At 34.9% G+C, this 25373-nt stretch overlaps 1 protein-coding gene and 1 pseudogene across 1 annotated transcript in view; one reads left to right on the top strand and one right to left on the bottom strand.

Annotated features, from left to right (window-relative positions):
• BRIP1 (BRCA1 interacting helicase 1) overlaps positions 1 to 25373 on the top strand; it is a 210036-nt gene that overhangs the window by 149367 nt on the left and 35296 nt on the right. Inside the window, 1 exon segment of the mRNA XM_045490624.1 lies at positions 20695 to 20807. Within this exon segment, the coding sequence (XP_045346580.1) occupies positions 20695 to 20807 (113 nt within the window).
• LOC123604478 lies at positions 22415 to 22922 on the bottom strand (annotated as a pseudogene).

The raw sequence follows: 25373 nt of genomic DNA, 5'->3' as shown, positions 1-25373 counted from the left end.
TTCTTAAATGTCACAGTTTCTGTAGGGCAGGCATGTAGGTATGGCTTAACCAGCTTCTCTCTTCAGGCTTCCACAGGCTGCAGCCAAAATGTTGGCTGGGTTGTGTTCTTATCTGGACCTTGGGGTCTTCTTCCAGGCTCATCCAGGATGTTGGCAGAATTCAGTTCCTTACGGTTGTAGGACTGATCCAACCAGGGGTAACTCTCATCTCAGGCTATGCAGAGTTCCTTGCCCTGTGGCCTTCTCACAAGCCCTCTCACCACATGGCAGTTAACTTCTTCACAAGGTCAACAAGATAGAAAAGAAGCAAGTCACAGGTTCTGCTCATACTTAAGGTGAGAAGATTATATAAGACACAACTCTCTGAGTCACCTTATGGTATGTTTGCCATATTCTTGTTTTTGGTAAAATGAGATGATGAACTAAATGATTTCCATAAATGGCTCTTCCAAAACTAAAATAGTGCTTCAAATTACTTACTAGACTATAACTTAGGACTTTATTAATAGGACTTTTATTTTAATACTCAGTCTATCACAAAGAAATAAGTGGAAGCTATTTATATTGAAAACCTTAAATATTACAGCTTCTGGAAATGAAACAATCTATTTCTACATTATTTTCTTCATTGTTTCATTTGAATTCATATTTTAGAAGATTAAGATCAGTGAGTTAGAAAAGTGATTTGAGTGGGAAAAAGAGCAATGACATTAATTTTATGATACTAAAATTTTTTTCTTAAATTTGAGACACAGATTATGGAAATAAAAATGAAAATACAGTTTAAAATACTAACTTAAGACTCTTATAGTCTCAGTTGCAGAGTTTGGCTTTTAGAGAAGCAGGAAAATGTATGTTAGAGCCAAAAATATGACTTCTTTGGCTGTGACCAGGATTTCCTCTTCCCACCTTGGGGACTAGAAAGTAGAGGTAGGAAAATTTCATTTTGGAGCCAAGTGTGACTTGTTTAGTTCAAGTCATAATTTATTGCACATACCTCGGGGACCTGAAAATAAAGAAACCCACTATGAAATGTTGATAATGGGCCACTCTGAAGGGCAAGCATTAAGCTAACTTTCCCAGTGAGGGTTTTTTTCACTTCCACCTTTCCCAGATGCTTCTGATCATTCTATAAGGACATACTTAATCGTGTAATAGTTAAAAAGAAAACTTTCTGTGCACTAAACCATAGTATTTGAGGGGCAGGAAAGTGAACCAAGGCCTTTATATGATTAGATGTCGGTGGAAAAGTATAACTGAAAGAAAAATTTTTTTAATGCAGTTCAGTCACAGTATAACAAGGCTGCCATTTAATGGATATCTAAAGCAAATCCTTTGGCCAATTAGTATGATCTAAAAGCTACAAAAACCTTCAACTTTCTGATTGAGACATCTACATCTCAAATTGATGGCATATTCATAATTTGTGAGACATAAGGTACAATATTTAGATTTTAAAATTAAATTTTACTTATATTCCTTAACATAGTTTGGTAGTACATAGAAATTTTTTTTTTGTGGATATTGTGCCTTTAACTCCCCTGTGGAAAATTCATAAAACCACAGAATATGGCAAAAAAATTTTATACTTTAAAAATGTTCAAATGGTATTTTAGATTTTTATAATTGGTTTCATAAAATTTGATGGTAACATTCAATTTCAGAAGTGCTCTTATAGCAGTTGAAATAACTTAAGATGATAAATTTTATATGCTTATTATTTTTCTTTATTAATATAGTATGTTGAGTTATTAAAATTGATTTTATTTGGAAACTATTTACAATTCAGAGGATGATCTGATTAGTTATCTTAGTTTTGACATACAGTAACTATTATTTTTTTTTAGCAAACTTCTCTTAGCTCTGAAGGTACTGAACTATAGAATATATTATTTTAATCAATTTTTAAAACTTATACTCCTAATTGAAAAATATAGGCATGTTAAATTAGTTATTGACTTTATAACAAACATGTATAAATTTATAGACTTCCATGCATCCTTGGCATTTTGTAAACCTCAGAAAAGGGCTTGTTAGCCTTTGCATGCCCCCAGAAGATAACACCATTGGGGTGCCTGGGTGGCTAAGTCAGTTAAGTCCAACTTCAGCTCAGGTTGCGATCTCATGGTTTGTGAGTTCCAGCCCTGCATCGGGCTCTCTGCTGTCAGCACAGAGCCCGCTTTGCATCCTTTTTGCCCCTCTGTCTCTGCCCCTCTGTCTCTGCCCCTCCCCTGCTCACACTCTCTCTCTCTCTCTCTCAAAAATAAACATTTTTAAAAAGATACCAGCATTAATAAAACAGTGCACATTAAACCACATTCAACCAGTGTTTTCAAGTGTCAAAGTACTTTTTTTTAATTAAAAAAAATTTTTTTTTAATGTTTATTTTTTGTGAGAGAGAGAGAGAGCAAGCATGAGTCGGACTGAGCCACCTCAAGTATCAAAGTATTATTAGATGATAGCAATATATGAATTCTTAAATCTGACATTTCTTTTTAAGGAGATTGTTGTTGATTCTTCATTATTCCTTGTTCCTTTGGCAGCAGTGTGTATATTCATCAGTAGATGAATGAAGGCAGGAATGTAAAGGACTATAGTATATCAAGACAAACAATTTCGGAAACAGAAACTATTCTTAATTTTAAGTAGGTTTATCTATTCCTTTTGTATCACTTCCATAATTGTCCTGATGATCTTGAGTATTGTAGCATTCATGTATTCATTCATGTAATAAGTTTCTACTAAGAGCCTAATTTGTACTAGATACAGTAGGTATAAAAATGAATGTGATGCTGGGGTACCTGGGTGGCTTAGTCGGTAAGTGTCCTACTTCGGCTCAGGTCATGATCTCACGGTTCATGAGTTCGAGCCCTGCATCGGGCTCTGTGCTGACAGCTCAGAGCCTGGAGCTGCTTCGGGTTCTGTGTCTCCCTCTCTCTCTGCTCCTACCCCACTCACACTCTGTCTCTCTCTCAAAAATAAATAAACCTTAAAAAAAATTTTTTAAATGAACATGATGCTATCTCTATACTACTAAAGTCTTTAGTGAAGGACATGAATGTATTACAGTGTTTGGTGGGATTGAATCTGAGTGTTCAAATGCTTAGAGAAAGTAAAATTAAGGAATACCTTTCTTTCACCTCTCATCCAGATATCCATTTACTTAGATTTGCCTAAAATAGATGAAGGAGACAGAGAGATGAGATTTGAATCTTGTCTACAATGATATTGAAGCGTACAAACATTTGATAAAGTGGAATGGCTTCACCAAAGGTCAGATTACAATAAGACTATTAATATCGTTAAGACTATTCAGAATACCAAAACAACCATTTTTTTAAATATCTGCCAAGAGTACCAAGTACTTTAATAGACTGGTGACACAGTGAACCACTATACAGATTATAGCCCTCTGACTCATGTAACTTACAGTCTAGCAAGGAATAGTGACATTAAAGTAATGAAGTTAATTACAGTCATGATAAAGGCTGTAAGAAAAAGTCACAAGAACTATGAGAACTAACAGGATCCTGACCTAGTGTTTGTGGGTAAAGAAAGACTTCCTGAGGAAGTGATATTTAGGCTGACACTTAAATACTGTCCTAGAAGGCTAAGACTTATATAGATGAACAGAATGGGTAAGAGTATTCTCAGCAGAAAGAATGGCCTATGCTAAGGCTCTAAAGGTGTGAAAGAGGATAAGCAGTTTCCAGGAATTGAAAGAGGCTGAGGTGGAGAGTGGGGGAGAATGGCATGTGAATAGAGACTGGGAGAGATATTAAGGAGCCAAATCATTTAGGACTCTGTATGCCATTTTAAGGATTTGAGACTATTCTAAGCCAAGGGAAATTCTAAGCTGTCCTGTGGGAAACCAGATCTGGGAATAGAGCCTGAGGTCAGAGTGTAGTGGATTTTTAGTTATAGTGTAGCATCTGATACAGAAACCCACCTGGATCTAGCCCCAATAATAACATGTGGTTACCCAGGGGAAATGGCTATGTATATAAACTTAAAGGGCTGTAATACTAAACTCCCAACATTTAGGAGTCCAGCAATTTGCTGTCGGAATTTTTGGAAACACTTAGACCAAAGCACAGATATGGAAGAAAAACCATGTCACCTCTGAAGGTCTAGAATGAGTTTATCCTCAATTACTTAAACATTTTTTTCCTCCTCAGAACGCTTTTTTTTTTCCAAGATAGTTTGGCCAAAAGTATTATTAAAGTAGGTTTTAAGTGCACTTTGAAATAACAAAATTAGAATCTAGTTTAAATCTAATTATTCCATGTGGGTTGACAACTTGTAATTTGCCGTGGACAGTGAAAACTGAGATAACCATACCCTTGTTCCCATCCTTTTTTAAAAACAAACAAGCATAAAAACACAAAAATAAATGGCCGAGGTATTTTTAATTTTTAAATTAAAAAATTCCCATATTTCTTAAAGGAATGTTTTGGGATCAGGGGAAGAAACATTTAAAATCACAAAATTTCAAGCAGTTTTCATTAGCCTTTTTCCTTCTTTTTCTCCCAATAATCATGTCATTCTAGTTCGGGGGGGGGGGGGCAGATAAAAAGCCATGCCTAAATATAGCTACAAATTAAAGCTTTTGATATTTATTTATTTATTTATTTATTTTTTTCAACGTTTATTTATTTTTGGGACAGAGAGAGACAGAGCATGAACGGGGGAGGGGCAGAGAGAGAGGGAGACACAGAATCAGAAACAGGCTCCAGGCTCTGAGCCATCAGCCCAGAGCCCGACGCGGGGCTCGAACTCACGGACCGCGAGATCGTGACCTGGCTGAAGTCGGACGCTTAACGGACTGCGCCACCCAGGCGCCCCAAAGCTTTCTATATTTAACAAATAAAAACTTTTGGTTTATGAAAATTTTTGAAATTATATTTTCTTATGTGCATCTTGTTGGCAAGAACAAGAACTTTATTGACTTTTGTATTTTACTTTTGTTCTCATAGTAGGTTGAAGGCTTTAAAAGTGATATTATCACCCTGGGAACTTATGAGGTTGATTGACACATTACTTCCAGTGGCCTAGAGCATAATCAGCACCACTGACCTCAAGGGAAGTGGTGGAATTGACTTTTAACTTCTCTGAAAGTTTTCTTTTTCTTTAGAGTAGAATTTTTTGTTGCAGTGGATTTTGACCTATTTATATTTACTTAATCAAATCCCCTTGTTGTGAGCAATGTTCTGTGCGTTGTAGGATGCTTGGCAGCATCTCTGGCCTTTACCGATAGATGCCAGTAGCAGACCCTTCTCTCCTCACTAGTTGTGACAACCAAAAATGTCTGTAGACATTGCCAAAATCTTTTGGTAGACAAAATCAATGTCAGTTGAGCACCAATGCTTTATATAATAAGGCATAGGAGCAGCTGGGTAATTAAGTCAATTGAGCATCTGACTCGACTTTGGCTCAGGTCACGATCCCTGGGTCATGGGATTGAGCCCTGCATAGGGTGCTGAGCACGGTAAATGCTCAAGATTTTCTCTCTCTCTCTCTCTCTCTCTTCCCCTCTGCCCCTCTACCCTGCTCATGCTGTCTCTCTCTAAAAATATTTGTGTGATATATATAAATATATATATAGAGAGACATATGGGTGTGTGTCATGAATTAAAATGAGCAATCTGTTTATCTTTTAATTATTTTTTATCAAGTTGAAAAAAGTTTAATAAAGCTTTTACTAAGAGCCTAATTTATACAAAATACAGTTGTTTCTTATATTAACAATATCTTGGCTTCTGCCCCATTCCCAGCCCTTGCTTCTGAGAGGCAGCAAATTTTGCTTCTTTTAGCTATTTTTGTCTGGTATTTACTCCATATTTTATCTTTATTTAATCAGTTTTAGACCTAAGTATTTATTTGCTATATTGAGATAAGGATTTTAGCTTACTATATACCTTTTCCTTCTTTTTCCTCCTAACATAGTTACATCACATTTTAAAAATTAAATCCATAATCAATATTCACATCATGACTATGAAAATATTGTTCATTGTAGTCAAATAATTTCCTTCCTTTCTTGAACTTTTTATCTTCCTATTAATAATGCCCTCTGTCCTTTTTTCCTTTTCAAAAGATCTTTGTTTTGGGTGTTTTGGTTTTTTTTTTTTTTAAGTTTATTTATTTATTTTGAGAGAGACAGAGAGAGCATGAGCAGGGGAGGGGCAGAGAGGGAAAAAGAGAATCCGAAGAAGGCTCAGTTCTGTCAGCGCAGAGCCCCATGTGGGGCTCAATCTTAACCAACTGAGCCACCTAGGTGCCCCTAAAAGATCTTTAAATTAATTTTGGGTCACCCTTCAGTGAATATATGCAACACCTCTCAATACAGTTTTCCTATCAGATCTGTGAGATAATAGGTCAGTCCTTTTTTTCCCTCTGAAGACATTGCTCCTGGAGCCTCCTGATCTCCTACTTCAATCAAGCAAGACCAAGTTGTTCTTTAGCCCACTTAACTGCCAGATTCCTGAGATTTCCTTTTGCTGTCATCCTGGGAATTTGATTTGCCTATCTTCTGTGTTGGATCCTAAGTTTCCTGAGTCTCAAATCTTCCTAAATGTTTCATCTTCGTAGTACAGTCCTCTGGCAGTTTATCTATACTTTCATTTCCTGAGCTTTTTTGGACTCCTGCTGGCCTAACTGGCTTATTTCCCATCAGTAGCTCTGTGGGTACTTTGGTTTGAACTTTCACCTCTCTGCTCAGTCATACACCTTTTGTCCATCTGCTTTTCACATTCATGTATCAGGTTTTGAGTTTGCAGATGTCTCTTAGTTTAATTGAAGATGAAGACTGTTTCTCTTATTTGTCTTTTAAGTTTGGAGAAGTTTTTATGTCTTTCTTTTTTCCTTTCTGAAACTAGAAGTCTTCATTACTTTGTAAGATTAAGTATGGGATTTTAAAATGTTGTGATCCCAGGGGCATCTGGGTGGCTCAGTCAGTTAAAAGTCCAACTCTTGATTTCGGCTCAGGTCATGATCTCATGGTTTCGTGGGTTCTAGCCCCACATCAGGCTCCATGCTGATGGTGTGGAGCCTGCTTAGGATTCTCTCTCTCCCTCCCTCTCTCTCTGCCCCTCCCTCACTCCCGCTGTCTCTGTCTCTCTCAAAAATAAATAAACTTAAAAACCTAAATAAATAAATAAATAAATAAATAAATAAATAAATAAATAAATAAATAAATAAAATCTATGATCCCGTATACTTTATTCCCACACTTCTACAAGCACATTTGAGAAGCTCTAAATCAAATATTCCTAACAATAATATTGTAAAGGTAGAAAGTAATAATTGTTCTAAAAAATCAAGTATATACTTATATTTGAAAGATAAATTTGGATGTAATAAAAATCTAGGTGGAGAAAGTATCGTAATTCATTTGTTAGGCTGTGGAGGTAATAAATTTCAAGGTTTTAAGTGTATTGCAGTATTTTTCAGTACTTCTATAATCTTTGTTACATGCACACTTTCTTGTGACCATGTTTGTTTTTAAATGTCACAGTGTTTAATCATGTGAAGTCTGAGTCTGAGCCTCCTCTTACTGTGATTACCTTCTACTTTCTATGCCTGCCATTGCCATAAAACTTTTATCCAGCACCCCCTCTCCCACCCCACTCCACCCCAGGGCCAAAGTGCTTAGTATTGCATTTTCTAGCATCTACAAGCTTCTTCCATGAGAGATCTTGCCATCCAGAGATACATAGGAGTAGGTGCAGGTTTCTGTCACTTGCTGAATGCAGCACTACTCATTCCCCTTAACAAAGCCTTTTTTTTTTTATTAAAAAAAAAATTTTAATGTTTGTTTATTTTTGAGACGGAGAGAGAGAGCATGAGCAGGGGAAGGGCAGAGAGAGAGGGAGACACAGAATCAGAAGCAGGGTCCAGGCTCTGAGCTGTCAGCACAGAGCCCAATGTAGGGCTTGAACTCACGAACTGCGAGATCATGACCTAAGCTGAAGTTGGACACTGAACCGACTGAGCCACCCAGGTGCCCCATCAAAGCCTCTTAATATTAGCTTATTCCTTTAAGAGCCTGGAGTTCCATTTACAGCCTCACATTGCTTTCTTACGTATGATATTACTTCATTTTATTGGTTGTTATTGCTAGACAAGTTTATTCATAGTGAGGGAAGCTCTAGATCGTAAGATATGCGAATGAGATAATATTCAGACTAAGAAAGTAGCAGTCATGCATTCATTCCATAGATTATATCACTAATGTATTTTATATGTATATAGTTCAAATACAGCTCATGGGTTGCAAAGTGATAAAGAATATTATGAAAGATATTAAAAAGTGCTAGTGTTATAATTTGTCAGAAAATTTAAGATCAATTGCAGAAATTATTTAGCAAAAATTGTGTTTCAAAACTGAATGCTGTTCTCTATGTCCTGCCAAAGTACATACTTTCATTGATATTTGATGAAAAAGTAGCTACGTCATAAACTGAAGAAATTTATTTTATGTTACCTAAGATAATGTGCCTATATACTGAATAGAACAGTTAAAATGCCTTCATAGGGAGTTGATCCAGGTGTTAAAGCCCTAATTTGAGGTGAACAGCCTAAGAGATGGCCTACATTGGCTAGATGGCCCACATTGTCTCTATTAGTCCTATGACTTCTTTCATATATGTGCAACAATATAGTATAACAGAATGTAAAGCCCACCCAAACCATTGGATTTTAGAAATAATGGGATATGTAATGACTCCAATCCACTTACCTCCAATATGTGATGATGCTTTACTGTTTTGTGTGTCATTTATTTCTTCAACTCTGTGTGGCAGGAATTATTTTCTTATGTTTTCTTGTTTTCTTCTACTTACAAAGGAGGAAACTAAGAAAGAAAGCTAAATTGAGGGGGTACTGTGCCTCGCCCAAGGTCAAACAACTAATTAGTGTCAAAGCCTTGAATCCAAGCTGTGTATTTTTTCCATTATACCTCCTTCCCTCAGAACCTACTATAGCATGAATATATATATGACCTTTTCTAGAGATGATAACTTAAGCATTTTCAGATTTATATAGATGATATTTTAGTATGGGTAGCCTAACTAAATTGCCACAAAACTTAGTATTTAGAATTTTTTTTAACTTTGCCCTTTATAGAATGAGTGTATTCAACTTAAGGTTTCTTACATGTTTTAAAATATTAACTTTTTTTTTCTTTTAATAGAAAAATATTAATTTCTGCTTTTTTCTGGGTTCATTATCTTATCTTGAAAAATTATTTTTGTAATAAAAAAACCCAAAGATCTAATGCACCATACTGACAGAATGTTTTTGCATTATTCAGAATTACTTAGATGTTGCTGAAGTACCAATAAGCTATTCTGGATAGTAGCTAAATTATTATAACTAGTTGAGGTAAAATATGTTGAATATGTCGAGAATAAGAGATGCCTAGTTTGAGGAGAATGTTTTTTTCTTATATTGAAATTTCTAGGCCATTTTTTTTAACAATGATAATTTATAACACAGAGTTCAATATAGATTTTTTCTGTACAAAGTGTGTTACCCAAAGCAGCCTTAAAGCATCTGTGAAATAAGTTATGTTACTGATACTGTGTCTGTTACTATGTCTTGATTCTTATTTCTTAGTAGATTATTGTGGTCAATTTCTATTGTAACAAGAAAAGTAAGTAACAATTGAAAACCATCTCTAATGTGTGTGTGGTTTTTTGTGTGTATTTTTTTTTTTAACTCTAAAAGGGAGCCTGGCTTCTTAAGTCTTGGCAGAAATCCATTTTTTCCCCTTTTAAGAAAATATATATACTATATTTGGTTAACTTGGTGTTTCAGAAATCTTGAAAATATGCCAGATGAAATAAAACCAGCTATATTCCTTTTATCTAGCTAAATTATTTTACATACAAGATCTTATGCTGAGTTTAGAACTCTAACCATTGGAATTTATATTGTGATACCCTGATAAAAAGTGTTTATACTGTGATGATATAAAGCAGTAAATGTCTCTAATGCACAGTCTCTGTCTCCAGATTTGGTTTGCTATAAATGTTTATGTTTTAGGTTCTTTACCTTGGCGAAAGATAAAACTATGCATCTTGAGTGTTTGCTGGACAAATGTGTTTATTTTTTTGAAGCAAAGTTTTAAAATATTTTTAATAATAAGTTTAGCTGATTAGTCTTATTTTGAGGCTTGAACTTCTGTTTTAAAGCTTACATATGAGAAAAAAATATATTCTGCCTATAGTGATTGCTTTTAGAAAAGCATTTAATACTGAAATCATAATATATATTCATATGAATTGGGATAAATTCTTCGGTCTTTTGTATGAGGCAGTAAAGTGAGGAGATGCATTTATAATTCCAGTTCATATTTATCACACCACTTATTTCTTCAGAAGCTATGTGTAAAATGATACTCTCATCATGCAGAGCTACTTATGGCCACACTGTTGGGTTTGACTAAGTTGAAAAAATAATCTAGTGTTCAAAAGTGTGACTTAAATTTCTTGTTGACATATACAGTATAATCCTTTTGGTTATTTTATATATTCTATACCCATTCAGTAGTGTAGTATGTATACTGTCTCCAATAAAACTGAGTCATTAAAGGACTTGAGAAACTTACTGTTTGATCTCAAGTATATTATAGTGTAATAGTAAAATCAGAAACCAGAACCATTTAACTTCTGCTTGACAATAGTTATCTGGGTATTTTTACATACTTCTCTGTCACCTCAGTCTTGATTATCTGTGTCTGCTATTCAGGATCTCCTCTTTGCTTACATCAGGTTAGCTTTTGATGCACAGATATTTTTAGTTGCCCAGAAACTACTATATTAAGGGTTTGGTTTTTTTTTCATTTTCTGTGAACTTAAACTCATTATGGAAAAAAAAAAATTCAGTGCAGCATCTGAACCAATGGGTTGCAGACTCAAGCCACTAAAGGAGTTAAACAGGTTATTTAAATGAGTGAGCTAGTTGAGGGTTGGCAAATAGTTCAAATTATTTTAAGCTACGGTAAGAGCCACATGAAACGTAAGTTTGGGCCCTCAGTTTGCAACCTTTGATAAAATAGTTTGATTTCTCTCTGCTGTTTACACACCCCTCCAGAATTACACATATACTAATTTATTGGGGGTGGGGACCAAGTGGTTTAAACTCTTCTAGAGTGTACGATTAAATATAGCTTTCTATTTTGGGAAAGCCTTGTAAAATGTATTTGAAAAGTAATGTTAACTGGTCTACAAGATCATCTTTCCAAACCACACTTCAGCTTAGTTTATAGTGTTTACTTTCTGTCAAAACTTAGAAAAAACATTCACAGTTAACTTCCATAATATAAAATGTCTGTCTCGTTAGGCATTAAAGAAGGATTGGTCAACAGGTATAATGTTATTAGACTGTATTGCTAATGTGAATGTGGACATGACCTCCCAAATAGATCAAAGACTAATCTCTTTGACAGTTACAAGATGGCAGAGCTTGCCATGGGCCTTTTGCTGCTGCACATTGAAACTATTTGTTTGGAAATCATGCCTGAGGGATGAGAATGCATTTATAAGGATGAGCAGGTAAAAGTAAAAGGTTGTCTTTTGACATTTCAACTAATCCCTTCCAGCCTTTGGTTTACTTAACATTTAGGCTATTTGCTGGCAGGAGAAACTGACTTTTTCACATATGCTTTATGTCATTTTAAATTGGGCATTGATTTTCATGCCTGATAATCCCTAAGTGTACAGTGAAATAGATTCTGATGTCATTATAATGCGGTATACGATCTTCCTACCTTTTCTAAACCCTTAACCTTGCTTTCCCTAATGAAATGTGTTTCCCCAAGACAATTTTTTCTTTTTATTAATTTTTAGGAGTTTGTTTCTTTATATAATAAAAAATATTTAAATGTTAATTGATATATATATATATATATATATATATACACATAAAGTTTTTTTTTTCTTTTCGCCTAAAATAATTTTCCTGGGTAAAATACTCACAGTATTTTAAAGGCTAATTTGGATGGTAGAGAATATTTGAAAACTTATAAGAAATTGAATTCATGTTGTCAAACATAAAAATTAGTTCATTTTAATGAAAACTAAAACACTAAGGAGAGATAATTTTGTTTATTTAATCTAATAGTTGCTACATTATCTCTGTTTCATTTATAACTAACATATCCTAGAACAACTGTTATCATAGGCAGAGTGATCATTATAAAGTATTTGTCTGGAATAAGGTGTAGGGAAATTTGAAAACCCTTAAGCTATTATGTGTAACAAAGGATAAATGCTACAATTTGGCAGGGATTGGCAGGTACCGTCAAAGAATATAGAGAAACTACTTAGTTATATTTTGAGAGATAGGTAGGAAATATACATTTTTCCCAGTTGGATAGAATTTTAAAGTATATTTTCTTTTAATCTCTACATATTATAATATACTTTATCACTGAATTGTTACTTTTACATACTATTATCTAACCTTTCCTATGATGCCATATTATTATATTATTTTTTTAAATATAACCTATAACACTTAAAGGAAAGTGTACTTCCTTTGTATTCTAGTTATAAAGTTTTAATATAGAAATTTGACAGGTTATTTTGAGAGGATATAAAGTACAATTTCTTTCCTACCAATTTGAAAGCTACTTGTCAGAAGTATACTCTTCTGATTTCTCGTCTAACACATGTCCTTTTGTTTAAAAAGGTTAATAGTAATATAGAGTGTATTGAAGAGACTTTGTTTTCTCTTGAGTAGTTTTACAACTTTTTTTGCTTTTTAGTTTTTATTTATTTATTTCAAGAGAGGGGAGGAGGGGGAAAGACTGAGAGAGGAAGAGAAAGAATACCAAGAAAGCTCTGCACTGTCATTGTGAGGCTCCTACGCTGGGCTCGAACCCACTAACAATGAGATCATCACCTGAGCTGAAATCAAGAGTTGGACGCTCAACCGACTGAGTCACCCAGGCACCCTAAATAGTTTCACAGCTTCTTAAAACTAACTTGTTAATTTATCTTGAAAGTCCAGAATTTATCCAAGAAAGTAACTCTTTATACCTTTAATTAGGCTTATACTACAAAAATATACTATATACTTCCCCAGGAATACTACATATGAGATCTTAAAAAGTTGACTAACAGGAACTGCTGTTTCATATTCAATAACTAGTTGCTGGGTATTATAGTCAATTGTTTCTTCTTCTTTCTCCTTTCTTCTTCTTCTTGTTCTTGTTCTTCACCTTCTTCTTCCTCCTCCTCCCCATCCTCCTCCTCCCCCCCTTCTCCTCCTCCTCCTCTTCCTCCTCCTCCTCCTCCTCTTCTTCTTCTTCTTGTTCTTGTTCTTCCTCTTCCTCCTCCTCCTCCTCCTCCTCCTCCTCCTCCTCCTCCTCCTCTTCTTCTTCTTCTTCTTCTTCTTCTTCTTCTTCTTCATGTTTATTTATTTTTTGAGAGAGAGAGCAGGGGAGGGGCAGAGAGTGAGGGAGACAGAGAACCCCTAGCAGGCTCCACACTGTTAGTGTGGAGCCCGATGTAGGGCTCATGCTCAGAAACTGTGAGATCATGACCTAAGCTGAAATCAAGAGTCATATGCTTAACTGATTGAGCTACCCAGGCACCCCTGTAGTCAATTTCTGTGAGCTTCCAATACTAGCAGATAGTTATAGGTGAATAAATTGCTGTCGTTGTATTTGAGAACTATTTTAAATTTTACTTTAATTAGATTTTCTTACTCATTCCATTTCTAATTAGGAAAAGTAAGCCACAACAGAATTGATTTACCCAAGATCACTCAGGAAAGCTATATAGTGTCTTGACTCCAGAGTTTTCACTCTTAAGAGAGCAAGCTCTGGAAAGAGACCTAGATTCAGTTCCCAGCTCTACTCCTGTGCACTGTGCTTAGAACATTATAGGAGCTCAATAAATGTTATTATCATTTATTATTAAAATCTGTTGTTCCCATCTTTTCCAATTTTGACTTTGTGTTTAGCTAATTGTGTATACCATTCATTCTGATCTTGTATAAAAGTAGTTCACTCTTGGGAGGATGTAATTTTAACATTTTTTTTTTTAATTTTTTTTTTTCAACGTTTATTTATTTTTGGAACAGAGAGAGACAGAGCATGAATGGGGGAGGGGCAGAGAGAGAGGGAGACACAGAATCGGAAACAGGCTCCAGGCTCTGAGCCATCAGCCCAGAGCCCGACGCGGGGCTCGAACTCACGGACTGCGAGATCGTGACCTGGCTGAAGTCGGACGCCTAACCGACTGCGCCACCCAGGCGCCCCAATTTTAACATTTTTTATGAAGACCATATGAAGGCTGTGTATGTGGTATCCTTTGGTGTGACACTGCTTTTAATAGGAATGTAGCATTATATGCTGTAATTGAGTCCATCTTTGAAAAGGAGTATGATTTTATTTTATTTATTTTTTTCGCAGTTCTTAAAATTTTAATTCTCTTGTGCAAAAAATATATCTTTAATTAAATAGAACAAGAATTTATTTTGTCCAGATGAACCTGATTTTTAATTTCTTGACCGTATACACACCACAAAACTGCCCCCCCCCCCCCAACTACGTTTGGCAGTCGTATTTGTAGTATATTATATTTACATCTTATTTTGGAAAGATTTGACATCCATAGTCTCCTTTAGGAACCTTGATTTGTTTATATAGATCTTGTTTTTGGTCCTTCAGCAAAGCTTTATAAATTCTTTTAAGAAATGGATCTAGTTCATTTTTGTTGGTTTTATTCCTAGGAATTTGATAATTTCTGTTGGTCCTGTGAATGGAATTTTCTCCTCACTATGTTTTCTAAATAGTCATTGTAATATGAAGGAAAGCTATTAATGTTTTTGGTTGACTACATAGTTTGACCATCTTTTAGAATTCTTATTAGTTTCAATAATTTTCCACTTCAGTTCTTAGATTTTCTAGGTTTATATTCAAATCATCTACAAATAATGGTGATGTTTATTTTTTTCTAATTGGTACTATTGGTTTTTCTTAGTTCATTTAGTGATTAGAATCTCCAAGTAATCTTACATGATGACAGTGGATTTTGGATATTCCTATCATTTGTTGAATCCTTTGGATCTGAGAGAATTGAAGACATTTTTCAACCCAGAAAAATTCCTTTTATTTCTTTGGTTATTTATCCTCTAGTCTGTCTTTCTTGATCTTCTGGCCTTCCATCTTCCATGTCTCTCTTCTTCATTTTCCATTTCATTACTGTCTTCATGGTTTGGGTTTGTTTCCCTGGAAGCCAAGCTTGAGATGGGGACTGTAAGGACAGGCACTTACTGAAGGAACATTCTTTTTTTTTTTTTTTTTAAGGAAAATTTACCTCTTTTAATATTGAGAAGACTCAGTATTCTTAAGTAACCAAAGACCTGATAAAAAAGACAACATGAAGTTATTTTGGTAAGATACAAAATCATTGTTGTCTAGGAAGATTACTTAAAGTATAAAGAAAAACCTTTTACAAGTTCACAATCTCTTATTACCTCGAATAGAGTAGTCCAGGAAAAAAAAATGTCCTTTTAACAGAAAATTTTAAATTACAGTTTTATATAAGTACACTATTGATATTAAAGCCTATTTTTTAATTTTATTTATTTTTTTAATTTACATCCAAATTAGCATATAGTGACAACAATGATTTCAGGAGTAGATTCCTTAGTGCCCCTTAACCATTTAGCCCATCCCCCCCCCACAACCCCTCCAGTAACCCTCAGTTTGTCCTCCATATTTATGAGTCTCTTCTGTTTTGTCCCCCTCCCTGTTCTTATATTATTTTTGTTTCCCATCCCTGATGTTCATCTGTTTTGTCTCTTGAAGTCCTCATATGAGTGAAGTAATATGATATTTTTTCCCTAATTTCACTTAGCATAATACCCTCCCTCCAGTTCCATCCACGTAGTTGCAAATGGCAAGATTTCATTCTTTTTGATTGCTGAGTAATACTCCATTGTGTCTATATATGTATATGTATATACCACATTTTCTTTATCCATTCATCCATCGATGGACATTTGGGCTCTTTTCCATACTTTGGCTATTGTTGATAGTGCTGCTATAAGCATGGAGGTGCATGTGTCCCTTCAAAACAGCACACCTGTATCCCATGGATAAATGACCAGTAGTGCAATTGCTGGGTCGTAGGTTAGTTCTGTTTTTAGTTTTTTGAGGAACCTCCATACTGTTTTCCAGAGTGGCTACACCAGCTTGCATTCCCAGAAAAGGAGTATGATTTTAATATCAAGCTCAATTGACTAGACGGCAGGATTTACTGTGATCTCTTTTCCAGCAAAGAAGAAGTTTAATTTAACAGTCTCTGTGTGTTAGTACTGTGTATTAATACCTAGATAGAAAATGAATATAGTCTCAGCCACTTGGAAAAGTATGAGATTCTTGATATCCTTTAATAGTGGAGCCTTTGAAGTATTAAGTATTGTCTCAAATGTATTAGTACCGTTTCAACCGTGAATTTTAAATTTGTTCAGATCATCACTGACTGCTTTCATATGCTTTGATTCTTTCATACCTATGTCTTTGGTGTGTGGAGCTCTAGTTGATGCTTTTCATTGCTTCTGTGGATCTGTCTTAAGATTTACCAGTTCTTCTGTCTTCTCTGATCTGTTAAACCCATCCAATGGATTTTTATTTTAGTTACTATATTTTTCAGGTATAGAATTTCCATTTGGGTCTTTTTTATAGTTTCCATTTCTCCAAAGTTCATTTATTAAGCTATATATTTTTAAGTTGTTTAAATATATTTATAATGGCTACAACAAGGTCTTTGCTAACTCCAGTAGCTGGGCCCTTGCTAGATTGGTTTTTGTTCACTCTTTTTTTCTTTGATTATGGCTCACATTTTTATTAGTAATTTTTATTGTACACTGGACATTGTAGATGGTACATTATAGAGATTCTGTTTTCCGTTATTCTCTGAAGAATATTGATTTTTGTTTTTTGTAGGTAGTTCAGTTAGTAGCTGATGATCTTGAACTTACATGGGCATGATTTCACAGGTTTTTAGGGGAACTCTGGAAAAGCTCAAGGTACATAATCTTTAAATTTTTTTTAATGTTTATTTTTTAGAGAGACAGAGACAGAGCATGAGTGGGGGAGGGGCAAAGAGAGGGAGGGGGACACAGAATCTGAAGCAGGCTTCAGGCTCCCAGCACAGACCCCTGTGTGGGGCTCAAACTTCATGAACTGCGAGATCATGACCTGAGCCAAAGTCACATGCTTAACCACTGAGCAACCCAGGCATCCCTCAAAGTACATAATCTTTAAACTCTGTCTCCCCTGTGATTTTTGTCAGGGTTTTGGTTTAAGTCTTTTTGGGAGTTGGTTTAGAATTGGCATCTTTCTAAATCATGGTCCTTTTTAAAAACATTATACCTGACTGTGTGTGTGTGTGTGTGTGTGTGTGTGTGTATTTTACTTGATTTTTTATTTACAAAATATATTTTGGCTAAATTTCCATGTCAAAATATATAAATCTATTTCTTTTAATTAGTATTTATCTCAGAATAAATGTAATATAACATTTAATTATCCACTTGATAATTAGACATTTAGGTTGTTTCTTATTTGTCTTTAGTAGAAAGATGCTATGAATATCCTTGCACATATTATCTATCTGTACTTGTAGGAAAATAGAAACACTTGTGGTAAATATTTGTCAGTATTCTGCAGATAAAAACAGTGGGATTGTTAAATTTGCATTTCTTGGTTTACTAATAAAGTTAAGTATCTTTTCATGTGGGTTACTAGCCAGTTACCATTCATCTAGTTCTGTAAAAGATGCTATTTGGGTTTTGAGGGGGATTGCACTGAATCTGTAGATCACTTTGGGCAATAAGGACATCTTAACAATACTAATTACTCCAATGCATAAACATAGTATCTTTCCATTTCTTTGTGTTTCTTCAGTTTCTTTCATCAATGTCTTAAAGTTTTCAGTGTAAAGATCTTTCACCTCCTTGATTTATTTTTATTTTAGAGAGAGAGTGAGCAGGGGAGAGAGAGAGGTGATCTTAAGCAGGCTCCACACTCAATGTGGAACCCGAAACAGGGCTCAATCTCATGACTCTGGAATCATGACCTGAGCTGAAATCAAGAGTCTGACACTTAACCAACTGAGCCACCCAGGTGCTCCTCACCTCCTTGGTTTAATTTATCCCAAAGTATTTTATTCTTTTTGATGCTATTGTAAATGGGACTGTTTTTTTTTCTTTTCTTTTCTTTTTGTTTGGATAGTTTGTTGTTAGTGTATGGAAATACAGCTGATTTTTGTATGATGTTTTGTATCCTCCAACTTTAATAAATTCATTTATTAGTGCTAACAGTTTTTTGGTAGAGTCTTCAGGGTTTTTTACGTATGAGATCATGTCATATGCAAACAAAGTTTTACTTTGTCCTTTCTGGATTGGGTTCCTTTCATTTCTTGCCTAATTGTCCTGGCAAAGACTTTCAGTATTTTGTTGACTAGAAGTGGTGAGAGTGGGCACATTTGTCTTATTCCTGATACTAGAAGAAAAGTTTTCAGCTTTTCACCAGAGTATGATATTAGCTGTAGGCTTGTTATATATGGCCTTTATTATGTTGAGGTACATTCCTTTTATATCTGATTTATTGAGTGTTTTAATCATGAAAGGATGTTGAATTTTCGCAAATGCTTTTTCTGCCTCTTTTGAGATGATTATATGATTTTTGTTCTCCCTTTTGTTAATGTGGTTTATTACATTTATTGATTTATGTATAGTTAAAGTAATCTTTCATTCCAGGAATAAATCCCTCTTGATCATGTATCTAATCCTTTTAATGTGATGTTGAATTTAGTTTGTTGGTATTTTGATAAAGATTTTTGCAACAGTGATTATCCTATAGGGATATAGCCCTGTAATTTTCTCTTCTTGTAGTGTCCTGATCTGGCTTTGGTATGTGAGTAGTACTGGCTTCTTAACATGAGTTTGGAAGTTTTTCCATCTCTTCAATATTTTGGAAGCATTTGAGAAGGAACAGTGATAATTCTTCCTTAAATGCTTGATAGAATTTACCATTGAAGCCATCTAGTCCTAGGATTTGTTGTTGTTGTTGTTGTTCAGAGACTTTTGATTACTGCTTCAATTTTCTTGCTTATTATAGATCTGTTCAGATTTTTTCTCTTCATTATTTAGTCTTGGTATGTTGTATATTTGTAGGAATCTATCCATTCCTTCTGGGTTATCCCAGAAACGTACTCTTTCATTTATAATTTTATTTGACCCTTTCTTTTGCTTAGTTAGCAAAAAGTTTATCAGTTTTGTCTTTTCAAAAAACCAGTTCTTCATTTCAGTGATTTTTATCTATTGTTTTCTAGCTTCAAAGTTCATTTCTGCTCTCATCTTAGTTTCCTTCCTTAAGCTAACTTTGAGATTAAGCTGTTCTTCCTTTTCTAATTACTTAAGGTGGAAAGTTAGGTGGTTTATCTGAGATCTTTTTTTTTTTTTACTGTAGATATTTATTGCTATAAACTTTTCTCTTAGAACTGCTTTTGCTTAGGGGCGCCTGGGTGGCGCAGTCGGTTAAACGTCCGACTTCAGCCAGGTCATGATCTCGCGGTCCGTGAGTTCGAGCCCTGCGTCGGGCTCTGGGCTGATGGCTCGGAGCCTGGAGCCTGTTTCCGATTCTGTGTCTCCCTCTCTCTCTGCCCCTCCCCCGTTCATGCTCTGTCTCTCTCTGTCCCAAAAATAAATAAACGTTGAAAAAAAAAATTAAAAAAAAAAAAAGAACTGCTTTTGCTGCATCTGATAGTTTTGGTTTATTGTGTTGCCATTTTCATTTGTATCAAGATATTTTTTAAGTTCTCTTTTGATTTCTTCTTTGACCCATTGTTCAGTTGTGTGTTATTTAATTTCCACATGTTTGTGAACATTCCAGTTTTCCTTGTGTTAATAGATTTCTAATTTCATACCATTGATGTTGTAAAAGATACATTATACTATTTATATGATATAATGTATCCCGGAGAATGTTCCATGCACACTTGAGAAGAATGTGTGTTCTGCTGCTGTAGATTTAAACCAAATCATAACAATATTTACATTAAATGTGAAGGGTGTAAACACCCCAATCAAAAAAGCAGATATTATCAGGCTGGATAAACATAAAAGAATGAACCACTGATGTATATTTCAACATGAATGAATTCCAAAATCATTATGCTAAATGAAAACAACAAGCGATTACATACTATATAATAACATTTACATGGAATTCTAAGAAAGGCAAAACAGGAAGCAGATCATTGTTTGACAGTCAGCAGTGAAGGAGAGAGACTGAAAAGGAATAGAAAGGACATTTAGGAGGGTGTAAGATTATTCTAAATTATGATTGTAGTGGTGGTTACGTGACTATGTATTTGTCAAAACTTATCTACATGTACATTGAAAGTTTGTGAATTTTATTCTCTGTAAATTATTTCTCAATAAAACTGATTTCATCACACAGCTAATTAATTATTTGCATGTAGGAGTTCAGGGAATGTAAGGATGAATAAACATGTTTTAAATGAACTGAAGAAAAATGTATTACTGAAATACTGAAAAACAAAATCTCTCTACCCTAATAAAATGATTCAGAATGTTGGAAGTTAATATGGTTTTTTAACTGAGCCGTAATTATCTACTATATTTTTAATATTTTTAAATTATTAGGTTGTACTAAAGCGACAATACAATGATCAGCACTCCAAACTGAGAGGTCTTTTACCTGGTCGTCAGTGGTATGAAATTCAAGCATATAGGGCCTTAAACCAGGCCCTAGGCAGGTAAGTGAAATTTCATGTAATGTAACTGTAATATTAACCTTTGGTCAGGGCTGTAGAAGAGATAGTCTTCCTACTTTAATCCTTATAATAAATTTGATAGAATTGTATTTCACTAGAACCTTAGGAACTGGTTTGTTTGTTTGTTTATGAGAGAGAATGCATGTGAGTCGGGAAAGGGCAGAGGGAAAGAGAGAATCCCGAGCAGGCTCTGTGCCATCTGCACAGAGCTCAATGTGTGGCTCAAACTCAAACTGTGAGATCATCACCTGAGCTGAAATCAGGAGTCCAATTCCTAAATGACTGAGCCACCCAGGTACCCCTGGAACTGGTATATTTTTAATGATAGATGTCACAAGTGAAAGCTAAAAAGAATCGATGAAACAAATGAAACTCTACAAACTCTGCTAAAGTTTAAAGATTTGTGGTTGGGACACTTGGGTGGCTCAGTCGGTTGAGCATTCAGTTCTGGCTCAGGTCGTGATCTCACAGTTGGTGAGTTTAAGCCCTGCATCAGGCTCTCTGCCATCAGCACAGATCATGCTTCTGATCATCTGTCCTCCTCTCTCTGCCCCTCCCCCACTTGCTCTCTCTGTCTCTGTCAAAAGTAAATAAACAAACTTAAAAAATAAAGGATTTAAAAAATATGTAAAGATTTGTAATTGATCAATGAATGTCACACAGAAGAGGTACTCCATAAATGTTTATAGAAGTTCACTATCTCAAACAATAAAAGTTTTACCTTGTGAACATCAGAACCCAGTTGATGATTTTATGGGTATAAAGCAAACTATTCAAGAAGAGATAAAACAAACTATACTCGTAGTACTAAAGAATTAACATCAACTAATAATAACATTTAATTGTAATACTTCTTTTCTAAGGATTCTGGTCCATTAAGATTTGTGTTTTGTACAACTAGTTATTAAATCACCATTTTATAGCATAATTTTCATATTGTAGGACATCAATGTTTAATTTGTAAACACTGTAATTCTTGTATTTTTAATAATATAATTTAATATTTCATATTCTCTGTTTATGAAATTATAATTAGTTAAAGCCATGTAATTTTCCTGTGAAGCTATAAGACACTCAGATAATTAAAATAGAAGAACACAGGTTAAGAATAAAATCATAAGGTGCTCCTGGGTGGCTCATTTGGTTAAGTGTCCCACTTGGTTTTGGTTCAGGTCATGATCTCGTGGTTTGTGAGTTCAAGCCTCACATCAGGCTCTGTGCCGACAATGCAGACCCTGCTTGGGATTCTCTTTCTAGCTCTCTCTCTGCCTCTCCCCAGCTTGCTCTCTCTCAAAAATAAATAAAAATAAAAATAAATATTTAAAAAAAGAATAAAATCATGAAAACATGACCATTTGACATCTATTCAGTTCAAGCAGAAGACCCACTGCTAACCATTATCTGACCTAGCCAAATCCAGAATTTAAATTTTTCTCAAGTATCTTGTTCATTAGTTAGTCCATTTTCACATAAGCAGATTAGATTGCATTTGGGCTCAAATTTACAGATAGCTAATGACATAAGACTACAATAACTGGATTTAAGTCCCAAGAACACATCACCCACTTTCTTCCCCATTATTTTTTTCCCATTTTAACATTTTTTATTTAATATTGTATGTAAGATTACTTTATTCCTGCATCTTCTCAATTGTTTCTTCCTTATATTTGCCCTTTTCCTTTCCTACTAGGCGAGATTTGGATTTGCATTCAAGGATCTTTTTGTGGTCTTTGTCCAGTTTTAGTCCAGTGATAACCACCTTGCTGGGGTGGATGCCCACGTAGACAGTTGTGCCATTTGCCTTCCTCGCTGTACTTGTTCAATGTAGATAACACATTTCTTCCTGTAAACCTGGACTACTTTGCCAATTTGCTGACCTTTGTGGTGTCCTCCACAACTTGTACTTTGTCGTCCTTTGGGATGGCATGGATTGAACGTTGTACTTCTGTTGCAGCTCCTTGGAAAGAGGGGAAGACATACTCTTCCTGTGAATGTGGGAAGGTGCATTGAAATGCCTTTTATGGTTCTTGCTCCGGTCAGAGGTCACAAACAGATTGAACTTCATGTTGACCACTGTAGCTCTAGCGATGGCCAAAAAGGGAAGACCCCATTATTTTTTTTAATTAAAAAAAATTTTGTTTAATGTTTATTTTTTGAGAGAGAGGGAGACACAGACAGGGGTGAGTGGGGAAGGGACTGAGAGAGATGGAGACAGAATCTGAAGCAGGCTCCAGGCTCTGAGCTGTCAGCACAGAGCCTGACATGGGGCTTGAACTCACAAACCGTGAGATCATGACCTGAGCTGAAGTCAGACACTTAACCGACTGAGCCACCCGGGCACTCCTAATTTTTTTTTTTTTTTAAACATTCATTTTTGAGACACCAAGCGTGAGTGGGGGAGGGGCAGAGAGAGAGGGAGACACAAATCCAAAGCAGGCCCCAGGCTCTGAGCTGTCAGCATAGAGCCCCATGCAGGGCTTGAATTCACAAACTGTGAGATTAGGACCTGAGCCGAAATTGGACACTTAACTGACTGAGCCACCCAGGTGCCCCTCTTCCAATATTCTGCAGGTGTTTCCCTTCAAACTGAATGATTCAGTTCTGTGATTAATCTGATATGGTTAAGCTGCTGCCCTTCTCTGCCTAGAAATCCCATTGGTACTTGGCATCAAGTTGCATTATAAATTGTTCTTGAAACATTTCATCTGCTTACTTGGTCTCTCCCTGGTGATCAACATGTTTTGTCATCTTTTATTTGTATTTTAATATTCAGCAAATAATTTCTATGGGAGCTTGAATATTATTTAATATTCCTGAATTTTAGTCACTATACTTAATTTTAGGAAAATAAATATTCTTACCTCAGTTGATTATTTTTCCTCTTTAATGTAGGCAGTGTCTTGAATTTTAAGAAATCATTTGAAGCAAAAATATATTTACTTTGTCATTTATAAACCTTTTCTTATATTATATATGGACTATATATTTCTTATATTATACAGGTTGTAAGAGATGAAATTACTTATCTAACCTCACATACTACTAAATGAGCCTTCACATCTTGGCCCCCACCTACTTTTAAAACCTCAAGACCTCCTTTTTCATCCTTAGACCTTACCTTTATGCGCTGAAGTTTTCACTGTTAAACATAAAATCTTTTACTAATAAACATACCATATCCCATCATTACTCTCTGCCTTGGCATACAAGTTATACAATTCATTTGGCATATTTACCAATCAAAACCAGTTGAAGGTTATGTTCTTGATGAAAATTTCTTTTTACTTTTCTGAGGATTTACTCCTTAGGAAACCCATAGTAGTTTATACATTATTACTATTATAGCATATATCTTACTGTGTTGTAATAGCCTATTTATATATCTGCCTGCTTCCTTAAACATGTGTTATACATTTGTACATTATTAGCAACCAACTGTGTCTCAGCTTAGGGTATGGATGCTCAATAAATACTTGTTGAATTCGTGGAAAATGGTGGGTTTGATACTTTTGCCACTATACCATGTTGTCCAGAGAGCTTCTAAAGGTTCAAAACATACTTTTCCTAGAATTTTCATTAAAAATACATTTGTAATATTTACATATAATGCTATAGTTTTAGTATTTTATTAATTAAAAAATTGATAGTCCAACTGTCATTGTATTGATTTTGAGAGAAACAGTATCAACAAGTAGCAACTTACTACAAAGAAACATATCTATTTAAAAATCAAGTGAGTGTTTTGTATCACTTGATAAAACTCATAATGTGTATTGATTGACATAAAAGGTACTTATAATCAGGATTCCTCTTACAAGGGATAAGTCTAGAAGGTCTAAAGTAAGCAGAAACAAATTAAGTTTTTTTTTAAATCCTCTTTTTAAGCCCATATGGGACTGTTAGAGTATTTGAAGTAATATAAGTCCATGAAATGTAATAACAGCCTTCGGGAATGCACCAGATGGTTTTGTGACCAGGTTACAACTGCACCATGAGTTTCCTAAAAGGTCTGCTTTACTGAAAGTATAATCTTTGTCTGAAGTGGGCATAATTCATTTGAACAAGGCAGTATGAAAACAATGGAAAAAAGAAAATGTGAAATTCTTTTTCTCTGAACCGTTTTTTTTTTTAACCTAAATGCCTTTCTACCATAGGACACTTTAAAATAAACCAAAGTGGAATCAAAAATAGAGTGGCACTCTGACTTTCCATTGATTTTCATCACTGTTCTATAATATTGGCAGTATCCATCTTCCTCTCGTGCGTAATTTTGTGGTGTGATGCCTGAGAACCTATGGATTACTTTAATATCAAAAAAGAATGTTATATAGAATTTAGATTTTTTAGATTTTCTGGAAAAATCAAATATTTATATTAACCTTCACCCCTCTCAAAATTCCATGATAGTAAAGGAATAAAAATGTCCAACCACAGAGTTAAAAAAAGAGTGGAAGAGGGGACAATAACAGATGAGATGTCAACAAATTTTGAACATTGGAGAACAAATGAATGATTGAGTGACTTAGCAGGCAAAAGAAGGCTGTTGCA

The sequence above is a fragment of the Leopardus geoffroyi genome, chromosome E1, assembly GCF_018350155.1.
Source record: "Leopardus geoffroyi isolate Oge1 chromosome E1, O.geoffroyi_Oge1_pat1.0, whole genome shotgun sequence".
Lineage (NCBI taxonomy): Eukaryota > Metazoa > Chordata > Mammalia > Carnivora > Felidae > Leopardus > Leopardus geoffroyi.
The sequence above is the reverse complement of the archived record's forward strand: the minus strand, read 5'-3'. Positions and strand labels throughout refer to the sequence as shown.